This window comes from Streptopelia decaocto (genome assembly GCF_964273445.1).
Source record: "Streptopelia decaocto genome assembly, chromosome: 18".
NCBI lineage: Eukaryota > Metazoa > Chordata > Aves > Columbiformes > Columbidae > Streptopelia > Streptopelia decaocto.
In genome coordinates this window covers 6,292,140-6,304,861 of record NC_138673.1, presented here as the reverse complement: position 1 = coordinate 6,304,861, position 12,722 = coordinate 6,292,140, and the positions used below count along the sequence as shown (strand labels likewise).

Sequence of the window (12,722 nt, the reverse complement as noted above, 5' to 3'; positions counted from 1 at the left end):
CTGTGTGAAAAAGACCGGTGAGACAAAAACTCTCATTTCTCCTTATCTAGTTTAATATCTACAAAGAGTATGTGGCTCTGAAGCAGTGATGTAAGAGAATTAGAATTATTGTTGTAGTGAGGATTTTGAACAAGAAGCCCACACGAAAAAGTACCCATAGCACTTAACCTCTGTAGTTTATTCATCCTGGAGCAAGTGTAATTTAAAGTGACACCTCTATAATTGATGAAGTATCTGTTTACCATTTGTTTAATTACCAGTTTCAATGCCTAGAAAGCAGTGGATCAATAATTTACAGTGATGAACTTCCCTGTGTCCCTCTGTGTTTCTAGTTCAGCCATACAAACAATAGCTCCTGAAACAAGCCCTTAAGTTTTTATGCTTTTCTTTAGGTTATTGAAAAGAGCTTCACCTCTATTCCTGCCACGGATGTACTCCAACACAACTGAAGCTGCTGGCAGAGTTGCCACTGACCTCAGCAGGGCAGCGTTAATCTCAGGCTTGCTGTGCACACTGTATCAGCTCTCATCTTTATGCAGTCTCATTATTGTAGAGTGACCAACGCTGGGCTCCTGTCATTGCTGCAACAGCAAATGATGCTGCCCTGGCAATATCTTAGAGCTGTTAGAAGCTTTAAGCAAAGGAAACAAAGCTGCTGCCTGTGTTTTGTATGTATTTCTTACATTATAGGCTTTGATAACACGTATTGATTTTTTAATGGGAGATACCTATTCTTGAGACTCCCGGACCCTTCTTTCAAGCTAGAGCTCAGATTCCCTGATGGTCCTGTATCACTCGCTGTCCCCACGGGGACCTAGAAAATCTATGCCAGTCAAATCAGAGGAAAGTGTTTCCTGCCCAGCAGAGCGAGACTTCTGATGGTTCCTGTTGTCATCCTCACTGCCATGGGCAGTAGGGTTTGCTCAGACAGAACAAAAGATCAAAAGAGATCCAACTTGTGTGTGTGAGATCTCCAGATCTGTGGCTTTATGAGGAAAGGACTGTCACCTACGCACAGGTGGCCTCCAGGTAGAAGGATTGCTTGCGCTGTTTTGAGGATGTGCTCATTGTCTGCAGCTGCACAAGTGGATGCTTCCCCTTTCCTGTCTCTTACTCTAAGGGCTGCCAGTGCTCATCTTCTGACGGAGAGCAGAATGCCACGGGACAGCTGGTATTTCGGTTAACGCCACAACTGTCACAACCAGCCGATTACACCCCAGTAACAGGGAATTCCTTCAGGATCTCGTGTTTGAGTTCGAGATCACAGCCCAGAAAAAGTTTTGTGTATATGGTAGGGTCAATAGGAAGATTGCCAGGCCTGCCTATGACTGCATATTTTGTCTACCTCAGCAGGACTGATGCAGTTTTTCAACTACCCAGTGTAGGACTACAAGTGAATCAGAGAGAGAAAGAAAGGATTTGGACCTCACCACGGCTGGGGAATGAATATTTCCATTTACTGTATAGGCCCATGTTTATCCAGATGTGGAACACGCATTCCTGAGAACCACAAAGGAATGGGCTCCTTGATTATTCTTTAATGTGTGTTTTGTTTTTGTTTTTTATTAAATCTATGTCCCTGACAATGCAGAAAATCTTGAAAATGCTGTGAGCAGTACAGTGTGGTTCCCTGAGCGAGCAGGGAGTTGAATCTGTGTCTTGGATGCGGGATATTCCTTACACTTCAAGGGTGCCTGCTACATTGTGAACCATGTGGGTTTTTTAACATAAATGTGATTACTTCCTATTTTGTTTTCAAAAAACCACATGATTTAAGGTAGTTTTGATTCAGTAGGAGTATCAATTTTAAAAACGTTGGAAACCAATATTCTGGATCATTGGATGAGCACAAGCTGATGCTGGTGGATGCGGGATGTCCTTCTGAAGTGATGTCTGTATTTTCCTGACCATTGGAATACATTTGCCAACATGCTGGCAACACATCATTCCCTGTTTATGGTTAACTGAGGAGATATCTATTTTTGGATAAAAATGTTTGCAACTCACTTTGTTTGCTGTGGGGTCTTCGGGGTACTGTCAGACTGGTCAGAAGGAGGTTACCCCAGACAATACCCTTCGTCTGGTGGCTTTTTCCCTCTTTTTCAGAAGCAACAGAATAGAGAGGGTAAAGGGAAGCGGTTCAGACATGAGCCAGCTGCAATATCATCTGCCCACGTGCTCCCGCTGGTTGCCAGGCCTCAAGCCTGACACGCTGCCAGATAGCCAGTCTGCACTGTGTGTCTACTTTTCTTTCGTCTGCTTTTGGAAACTGCTTAGGCCATTTCTTTTAGCGTAATCTGGAATTTCTGCAGATCGTTGGATACTTTTATTTTAGGTCCATGATCTAGTTTTACTGCAGACTGTTGTTGAAACTCCTTAAACTTTTCATAGGGGACTTATGCCATCACTATAAATGTAAAGTGCTCTTTGTTCCCTTACAAAGAAGGGTTTGAAAGAAGTTCAGTACCGTATGTATTCCTAATAGTTTTATTAGAACTTATTTATAACTTTTCACTGCCCCAAAATAACCGCCTGCCTTAGGCCAACTAAGTTGGTTTGGGACAGAGAAAAAAAAGTGGTAGAAGTACAAATTGTGCCTGTAAATGCTACACTTATAAGTCATCAAATTAAAAACTACTCCACTTGTTTGAATGTCTAAAACATTGACTGTGCCCTTTTTCAGGGCTCACAGATCTTGGCTGCACTCGCTTGTTTGTACTTTGCTTACAGCATTGCTAAGTTTGCATTAAAAAAGTGTCACACCCAGAAGGAAAATGAATGAGAACTTGTTTCTCCCAGGTATCACCTGCTTCTGGCACCAGAAGGAAATGTCGCAAGAATACCTGCAGATTGCCATGTTGTGGGTTTTTTTTCCCTAAGGAACCTATAGACATTGTATGGAACAAACCTGATTTGCTTTTTAATTGTTATGCAGCAGTTATTATATGAGAGGAGAGACATAAGGGTATTTAATCTAAAATGCTTTCCTGTAGTTGGTTTTCTCTGAGAGTTGTAACCACTTATGTTTACTGGTTCTGTTGCCTGCCCCTGTTTCCCCTCTTGCTATGCAGGCAAGAATGTGAAATATCTAATTGGACAAAAATTAAGGGTCGGTTTAAAAATCTTCAGAAAGATGTCCCTAAAGATAAGTTGAATATGAAACATCCTCTTGGGGCAGAATTGCTATATGCCCTGGAAAGCTTAACACACCCTTGAGCGCACACCCTTTTCTGGCCGGGTTATGGGGCCAAGGGCAAGGTGTGAGCAGCTGGTGAAGAATGTACCTGAGAGCCTGGTTACACCCCAGCAATCCTCTGGAACAGCACAGGGAGTTGGATTAATAAATCTCAGCTGTGTTCTCATCGGGGCTGTGTGGAATAGTGCTTCTGCTGTCACAACTCTGTCTTACCGTCTCATCAGTGAGTCTTTGGTAAGGGTAGCCTAGCTTGTCTTTTTTAAGGCTCTCATCCTAACTTTGCTGGGGCAAACGGACCATTTCAGCTCAGGGATGTCTTAGCAGCCAACATGTTGAAAGTCATGCCTGGGATTTGGCCTCAGATCCCTCTAGAAGGTGTGTAACTACGCAGGGGCTGCATTTCTAGACAGTAGGTAGGATGTTGCAGGGCTACAGATATGAAATTGCTTGTACATTTTGTCACAAACTGTCAGGAAAAAAAAGTCTGGGTGTTAAACCCATCTAGGAATATATATTGTACTAATTTCTGTGGCAGCGATGGGACTGTCAGACTGTGTTTGCTCAGCAGGCTTCTCTGCGCTGGGAGATGAGAGCTCTGGCCTTATCCAAAGACAAAGCAGAGATGGAGAGATACCCTTCACTGGGGCTCACAGGGAAATGTGCCAGTTCTTTTGTCCTAAGGTCTTTGTGAGCATTGTGGTAGGAACTCCCTTTCATTCGTGTAAGAAGAAGGAAAAATCTGGCTTTAACTGGGCTTGCAGGTTTTGCGTCTGCTGAAGTGACAGTAAAAAGTGCTGGTAAAAAGACAATGAAAGGTGTTGGAGTTGTTCTGCTGAGACCTACACAGCTTATTGTAGTTATGCACAAGTGCTGCTGGAACTGTTGGCCTGCGAGACCTTAGCGCGTACAATTACGTGGGAGCACTTTGAAAATTAAGTTAAATGGCTCCTTCCACAAGCGCCCAACATCTTTACAGTTTAAAACGAGTGAGAGAGCTGTACAGTCACAAAATGCAGCAGTCGTGCTCTGTGGATGTGCTGCCGGGGAAGGGCAGGTCAGGGAGCAGCCAGCCTTCCTTCTGTGTTAGCACTGGCCACGTCATGCTTTGGGACGTGACTGTGTCTTTTCTTGCCCTTTCCCTATCAGAAATGCGCTCAGCTCTGCTTTGCAGGTGCTATTTTGTAGATTTAAAAGCCTGTTCTTTTTCCTCCTGTGAAGAAAAAGCAAGGGCACGATAGAAAAAGGACACAGCAGCTCTAATTTGTACATTGAGTTTTCTGGTTTGGGCTGCAGGGGAAGCCCCTCTGTGCTCAGAAGAGACGAGTCCTGGGTTAAATGCTGTTAAATATCCATTTCTATGGAAGGGAACATTAGGTTACTGTGTCCTGCCTTCCCGGAGAATACTGATGTGTGAAGAGCCCTGCTCTGCTAGTTGTGTCCCTCCTCAGTGCTCTTGTACGTTCTTCTTTTCCAGACTGCAAACAGTTTAGTGCTGATCTGGCCTTATATAGTAATTTCCTATTATTAGAAACATTTCCTTGGGATCTTGCTCAGGGAGTAGCAGAGGGAAATCCTGTTTCCTTCATCTAACATGCAGGCAAAGCACCAGTGTTCACTCTTTCCTTATCTAGTGTCGCTAGAACAAGAAGTTTTTGTTATGATATGCTTTCCAGTCTTAATCCCTTTCTAGCACTAAGCCTCTTTTCAGAAATGCAGAAAAATAAGTTTGGAGGAATAGGAACTGTCAGCCACCAATGTGAGCTGTAAAGCCTCTAAGTTCTGCCTGCTCTTTCTCAGCCATGTTTTTCTCTCTCGGACTTAGTCGTCCAAATGCTTTGGAAAACAAACTCTCTTTTTTATGTTGGCTTGTGTGAAAAATGGTGCAACAGGATATTTCACCTGGGTCTGCCAGAGTATCAATAGAAAGCTAATGGCTGTGTTAAAAAAGAGGAACGATTATATACTAAGGAGGGAGAAGTTCTCATTTTACGTGCACCAGGAATGTGTTTTTAAAGGAGAGGTTGGACACTGGAAGCACAGAGTTATGCACAGGCTTTGAACACTTAATTTTTCCTGTGAAAACATTTTTTCCCCTTAAAAGGAAGATGTAGGTCCTGCCACTGGGAGTGACTGTTTAGAAAGTCAGTTGGGAGGAATGCACATCAGCTGAACGAGTCAGGCTGTTTGCATTAACAGCTCTGTCAGAACAGCTCTTCTTGTCCTTGCCACGGACTCTGCAGGGGAGCTGCTTAAAATGATCCTATCAAAGGAAGGGCAAAGCAATCCAGCTGAATTAAGTGTTGTTTTTCAACTCTTTGCTATTGAAGTCAGTTCAACAATTGGATTCAGAATGGGTGGGGTGTGTTTGTAGAATCAGCTGAAGAGGTGACTGCCTTGCAGTCCTGTAAAACAACCGAGAGCTGTGACACCGGGCAGGAGGAGCCGCACGCGGGAGAACAACCGGCATCATATTGAAGGCATCTGGTAGTTATAAAGTGGGACTTTGTTCTGACAGTCGCTGTCAAAGCCAGTCATCCATTTCTGTTTCACTGGTTCAGCAGGGAGCGACGACGAGGAAAATTTATCTTAATTTGTTAGATTAACCCAGTTTTGGTTTTCATTCACGTCACAGCCCCAGAATTATTGTCTGTGTGCGGGAGCCATAACTAAATACGAGTGCTGCATATGTGCTTTTTAATCTGCCGCTTCTCAAACCCGTCTATCGTCGGAGGTATCAAAAGGGTGAATAGCACTTACAGAGAAAGTGTTGGAGTCCAAGGAGAGGTGTGCATCTCCATCATCATTTTTTGGTAATATTATTGTTTATTTGTGAAATACTGAGCTTGGGAAGAAGACATATTTAGTGTTCTCACTGTTGAACCTTTCTTGAAACAAACAAAACCAGTAGTGACAGTTTTAGGCATTACAAAGCATAAATTAGAATCCAAAATAATAATTTACATATTCTTTGTCTACTGTTTTTTTAACCCTTCTAGCCACACCAATCATGTTTTTAAGCTTTTGTCCCTAATTGTTCAAACACATTCACACAAAATTGGAGAATTCAGAGAATTTGTGATGTCATGAAGTGTGTGGTAAAACTAAGGAACTTTGCCACCTTGAGACACCTTTTGAGTGAGTATAATGGGCTTTCGATATAACCTTTGTAGGTCTGCAAGTTCATAGCTGAGGAGGAATTGTGTCTCTGAGGACCAATGTCCTGTGTCCAGGCTTCTGTTCCCAGCTACTTGTTTTGGGGACAGCTGGCTACTCTCTGCATGGGGAAAGAGGAGACGCATTAATACAGGTTTAGAGGTTAGAAAACAGACAATTCTTAGCAGAAGCTAATGGTACGGGGAAGAGGTTCTGCCTCATTATTGAGCCTGTTACAATATTTAGTGTTGGTTCTTTAACAGGACATTGATTTATCCAGTTATCGTGCAGTCAAATGTTCATTCTCTGCTGAAACAGGGTTTTCTTCCAAAGCAATGGGCCAAATGTTCTTTAGAATCTTCATTTTCTGCTATAGGGTTTCTTAGGCATTTTAATCCGTTTTAGATCAGTATAGTCTGCACTGCAGGACACGTGTGATAGGTTAAAGACATTTCTATTTTTCATTTAAGACCTGCAAGAGGAAGGGATCTCAAATTCCTGGCCTGTTTGGGGTGGTTTGTTTCCCATGGTATCCTTGCCAAGTGCTTTCTAATTATGGAATGTGTGTTATTCTGTAGTTCTTTTGCAACGCAGAAATAATGAATATTATAAAAATCCAGAAATAAAAAGAAATGCAATTGACAGATTAGCTTGACAGCTTTTGGAATAACGTAGATGCGATCCACATTGATTTTTGAATAGCAAAACCCAAGCCAGCGCCTCTTACCTCCAGATTTAAATTGTGCAGTGCAATCTGCACAGCAGAGGGAAGGCTGGTTTGTTGGTGCCGGTTTCGTGGGGCCAGGTTCCTGTTTTGTTTTGTTTCAGTAGAGCCCCTGCTCGCGGGTGTCGCTCAGCGAGTCACGCACGGCTCTGCCAGCCGGTCGGAGCAGGGCCGACAGGAAAGGTTTCCAGTCCCCTTGCTTTGAATGCGAAATTGTATGCAGGGAATCAGCTGCTTATCAGCAACGAGCAGAGCGATCCCAGCGCTCTAATCCAGGTCTGTGAGTCACTTCTAGCTGGTGAGGCCTGGAAAACTTGATTCATAACCTCTGCCTGTAGTTGCCTGTAGTGGTGACACAGACATAGGCAGCCGTCCTCAGCACAAATCACAGACAAGGGCTGGGCTCTAATGCTGGGAAGGAAGAGCCTGGTTTTATCACCTTAATTGTCTGGGATCAAGATCTTTTAAATTATGTTGGTTATCTCTGCTTTCCAATTATATTTTTTTCTTTCCCATTTTAGGCTGGCCCACACACGAGTGTTTCCTCACCAACAAGAGCTGGGCAGTAGTTTGACCACAGAAAAACAAACAAACAAAACATTTTGAGTAAAGGTGTTCCCAGTGAATAAATAAAAAAATTCACCGGCATAAAAAAGCAAGGAAATGTGTAAAAAAAGAAACTTCTGAATACTGGGCTCTTTATATTCTTTTCTTATGTAGCATTTCCAGTGATGAGATGTGTTCTGAGAAGCATTAGGAGATGCAAACTAGGGGAAAAATCAGGTTGTTAATGTGAAGATAACTCTGTGCTAATACGTAACTTAAAATTATAACATGAATTTTATTGACTCTGTTGTTTGGCTACAACTAGACTGATTTGAGAAATTATGATGGAGAACTTACATATTCTCCTCCTGAAGGTCTAGAGCCGCCAGGCTACAGCTCTAATTATACCTGGAAAACTCCTGGCTCCGGGCTCGCTGTTGTGATTCAGTAATGGCTGTTGTGGCTCTGTTTTTGGAAATGTAGCTTAGATTACCTTTGATTTTTACCTGTGCTCCCGCAACAGGCCAATGCTAAACCCACCTCTGAAACGTGTCCTGAGGCTGCTTCCATTAATAATTCACCTAAATCCTCAGCTGGTTGATGATAAGAAGTGAATTAAAATCATGCCAGACAGTTGTGCAAGAATTGAGAGGTACTACAAATAATTTTTCAAAATGGAATCTAATGAGGGCAGAAGAGCTTGTCGGTACCACAGCTCTTTTAAGAAGCGTTATCCAAGCTTCATCGCAAACCCTTCTAACTGCTGGCACCCTCTTCCTGTGACGAATGACGTCCAGCACAGCGCAGGATCTCTGGGATCAGTGCCTTGGGTCAGAGCTAATTAGAGAGGAGTGCTGCACCGAACCACCACCATCATCCGCTGCATTTCTGGGGCTTTAAATAGCCTCCTGTCCGAGCAGTGGCCACGCACTGTCTTGTTTTACTTTAAAAAGCTTTCAAGTAAAGCAAGTAGCTTTTTGATTTAAATCTTTTTACTTTGAAGCCTGACTTTACCCTTTCTGTAATAGGATTTGAAGAGCATGCATTTTGATAAGAAAAAAACCCAAACAAGCCAAACCTTTAAGGAGAGCAGGCTCCAGATAGTGCCAGTCACGAAATATCAGCGGTTGAGCTTTGGAATGATTTCATGTGTGTTTTCAGTGGTCAGAGAACCTGCCTGTTGGTGCTGCAAAATCTGAGCGATGGCTGTCACAAGGGACCACTTTAAATGGATTCCAACATCTGAGGTGCTTGTAATGTTGGTTCTGGGCAGGTATGTACAGTAGGGCTTGCTCAGTAGTGCTGCCTGGTGTCCTGCGGTCAGATCTGATCTGAGTCTAATGCACTTCAAGAGGCTTTTTGGACCTTAGAGAAAGATAATTGGTTTATTTCAGCTTTTTTTCTGTTATCCTATGATCATGAGAAAGCCTTCCCCACTTAAGAAAATAAAAATAATATCCTGCAAAAGAGTTTTATGGTGACAAAAGTCCGTTTGTCACCTCTGTTCACCTGTGTACGGCAGTGAACTGGTGATGATAGCGGACATTGTGTGATAGTGACTTGAGTGGGATACCTACATTTCTGAACTATTTGAACAGATGCAAGAGGGAGTCTGCAGTAGTCTCAGAAGGTGACGCACAGCAGGAAAGATGATGTCACCATTAATTTTCATAAGATTCTGGTGGAAAATTAGGATCAGGGGGATGTTTGCCCTGTGCAGATGTGGCCACATGTATTTAGAGCAAATGACCTCTGCAAATTCAGCCGAGGAGTTTGTAGCGTTAGACTAAGTTTGAGCCTTCCTAACTGCAGGTGCAAGTTACTTGTTTTGCCTTTATGTGTTTGCGTGGTGCCTTTTTTGCTGTGGATGAACCTGCATCTAGTTTGCCATTTTCCATGCTCTTGGCTAATTGTAGAATCCCGTATTACAGATCCCTTGAAGAGAGGAGTTTGTTAGAGGGGTGGTATAATGGAGGAATGGGTGGCAATATGCTTTGTGCAGATTGTGATTATCTGTGTGGGGACACTTGCAGACACACATGCATCTTCTTCATTAGCCGCTATGAGTCACATCAAATGGCTGACTGATTTTTTTTACTGCTTGGAAATGGAGGGACAGAACTCTCCTCCTGCTCTGCATGCTCTTACATGAGCTACTTGTGACCTGAAATAACCTGAAGAGTAGTGTACTTTGGCTGGGCTCTGTGCCAGGGCAATGTATCGTCTGTGACAGATCTATAGCTTTATTGCTATATTGGTAATTCATTTTAGGATGGACACATAGCTTAGACCACTGAGAAGCAAAATAATGGATAGAATCATAGAATAATTTTAGGTTGGAAGTGACCTGTGGAGATCACTGGTCCAACCCCACTTCCAAGCAGGGCTGGTTTAGATCAGGTTGCTCAGGCATTATCTGGTTGAGTCTCAAATAGCTCCAAGGATGAAGTTTCACAACTTCTTGGGGCCCTTGTTCCAGTGTGTGACAGCACTGATTGTGAAAAAAATTTCCTAATCTCTCATTGGAATGTCCCATATTCCAGCCTGCCTCTCGTCCTTTCATATTCCACCTAATGGTAGCAAAGGCTGCATAGACATTTTGATTTTGGTCAGAATGCCCTTATCTCTGGGTGGCGCTGGTTTTCCATGCTCTTGGTGTAGCTGTAGCCATTAATGTTTTTGTGTGAGACCAAACCCTTATGGCCTCAGAGACAGGTGAACATTCTCCTTCTGTTTGCAAGGACTAAAGCAGCGGTGGTTTGATGGTGTCCTACAAGGGAGCGTCTAACTTCTTACCACAGGTTATTTTGTGATAAGGACCTCGGGTGTTTTGAGGGTGGATGTCTCAAAATCTGTCTGGAATAAAATACTGCTGATGTAGAATCCTCACAAGGGCAGACAAGGCAAACTGTATCTTACCCCTGGTCTCTGTGGTCCTTTGATTTGCTGGGAGAGTGACAAGCATCATTTTAAGACCCGGAGATTTTGCTGTGGTTGGGGTGAGTTGGGAGGGGGCTCAGGGAGCCTCTTAGTGCTGCTGCTTCAGTGCAAAAACTTGCTGTAAGGGAGCATATCGCATCCTGTCTGCTGTGGGTTTGCATGTCGGGCTCTGCACCAGGTTTTCCAGCGCCTGTGATTACTTTTATTTCCGTTTTTCCCTGTCCCTGGGCAGCAGGATTCCGCAGGCAGGGGACAGCGGACTCCCTGTCTCTTGGGCTGCCTCTCCTGAGCTGTGCTCCTCGGCTCTCCTCTTTGGGAGGGGAGGAGAGTTCCTTTCCCTCTCCTTGGAAAACGCCCTCTCCAGGGTGCTCCAGTAGGAACCAGTGGGAGGGAAGGGAGTTCTGGCCGCACCGAAAATGTCATGAAAAAAAAAAACAAGAAAAAAGGCAACTGACAGAAGAGAGAACTTGTCCTCAGATTCCTGCGTTTTGTAGCAGCGTAAACTAAGTCTCTGCAAGTGCTGTGGGAGCTGGCAGGAGGCAGAAATGAAGTTCAGAGGCGCGGTAAGATTTACTTAACTGTTTTGGTGGTTCTGCAGCTTCGGATGTGTATCTAATCTTGAGAAGAAGGGAGATAGATGTTCAAGGTCTCAGCAGGAAAGTGAAACGCTTCAGCCTGCTTTGTAAAAGACCCTTTTTGTTGGGAAGTTATCCAGGAGATCCAGGTTTTGAGGAGGAAACCCAGGTGGGAGTTGAGAAGGTGGGAAGAAAGGGGGAAATCCGTGCTCTGTGTTGGGGGAGAAGAAAGGGTGGAGCTTTTGCTTGGGTGGAAGGGGCACACGAGGATGTGAACGTACGGCACTGGTGCTGGGATCTGCTTGTGTCCTTCCCAGGGACATGGGCTTCTCTCTCTGTGACTGCCACCCTGGGGAAGAGCAGGAAATACCTGTTTTAAGGACTCAGTTCCTCCAGGCTGTATTTACTTTAGCAAAACTTTGTCCGTGTTTTAGCAGCAACTGGAAAGCCCGGGTCTGCGTACTGCATTGCAGGACAACCACCGGGAGCTTTGAAAACTGAGTGTGTGGTGAAATGTTGAGAAGACTAGGATTGTTACCTGGAAAAAGAGATGAGTAAGAGAGGAGGGGAAAAAATATACAATAACGCCACAGAAAAGGCAGATTGTGAGCTCTCTTTTCCTGTGTTGCAACATAGGAAGAGGGACATTAAGTTAAAAGTTGCCAAAGAGATGCAAAGATTATTTTCATACAATGCATAATTGGGCCACAGAGTTCACTGACACTGGAAGACGTTGAGGTCCAGAATGAGGGAACGTTACCAAAAACAATGTATGTGGGGTTTTGTCTGGATAAGAATGTTCAAGGCTTTAATTGGTGAACTAACCCAGTTTAGGAAGAGTAGGTTTGAAAATGTCGTGTCTGTAAATTTAAGCATTCTGACTGTTGAAGAAGAGTTAGCATGGGACTGGAGTGTCCCATACCTGCTCGATCTAGACATCCTTGCATGTTTCCCCAAATAGTCTAGTGTTGACCACCGGCTGAGAAAGGGTCTTGGTGATGAAGGGAAGCGCAGAGCTTCTGGAGGACCTGCCCAATTCCAGCAGCGCATTTGAAGCTGGAGATGATGCTGCTGGAGAGGCTCGTGCTTGGATTTCTGTGGGCATGGAGGATTGCAGGAGCCAGCAAACCTGTGCACAGCCGGGGATGGAGAGAGAGGGCTCTAGATGTGATACGTGAGAGTGCGATAAGCGGCGATGTTGTCTTGGGTGGTGCTTGATGTTCTCCGAGAAAACATGTGGGTGTGGAAGTGCCCTTCGCATGCCCTGGGAATGCACTGCAGAGCTTGTTCTGTTTGGGAAGTTTTATTATCTTGGAAAGAGGCAGTGGTCTGAAATGGTTGTGTGGGGTGTGTGGAATCCAGCAGAGAAGGTGGGAGTGTTTGGTGTGGGGAAGGGCAAAGTGCTGCAGGAGTAACGGTGTGAGACCTGCAGTGAGGGGAGGAAGGACGGGTGCGATTAGAGGGGAATACACCAGGGATGTGTGTTCAGAGGGGAATACGCCAGGAGATATCAACAGAGAATAACAACACGGCGTCAGCATCCCATTGCTGCAAGCTGGGGGGCAGGGGGAACACGTGCATGTGTGAT

General features: G+C 44.3%; 1 protein-coding gene across 4 annotated transcripts in view; it reads left to right on the top strand.

Annotated features, from left to right (window-relative positions):
• MYO1C (myosin IC) overlaps positions 1-12,722 on the top strand; it is a 50,512-nt gene that overhangs the window by 12,268 nt on the left and 25,522 nt on the right. Inside the window, exon 1 of one of the 4 annotated variants that reach the window (XM_082068358.1) lies at positions 8,554-8,892. The exons of 2 other annotated variants lie outside the window; for them this stretch is intronic. Coding sequence is in view for 1 of the 2 variants with exons in the window: in XM_082068357.1 (XP_081924483.1) it covers positions 11,105-11,122 (18 nt within the window). In the remaining variant the exon portion in view is untranslated. Of the gene's footprint in view, positions 1-8,553; positions 8,893-10,151; positions 11,123-12,722 lie in introns of those variants that run through there. One more of the 4 variants, XM_082068357.1, reaches the window with a different exon arrangement.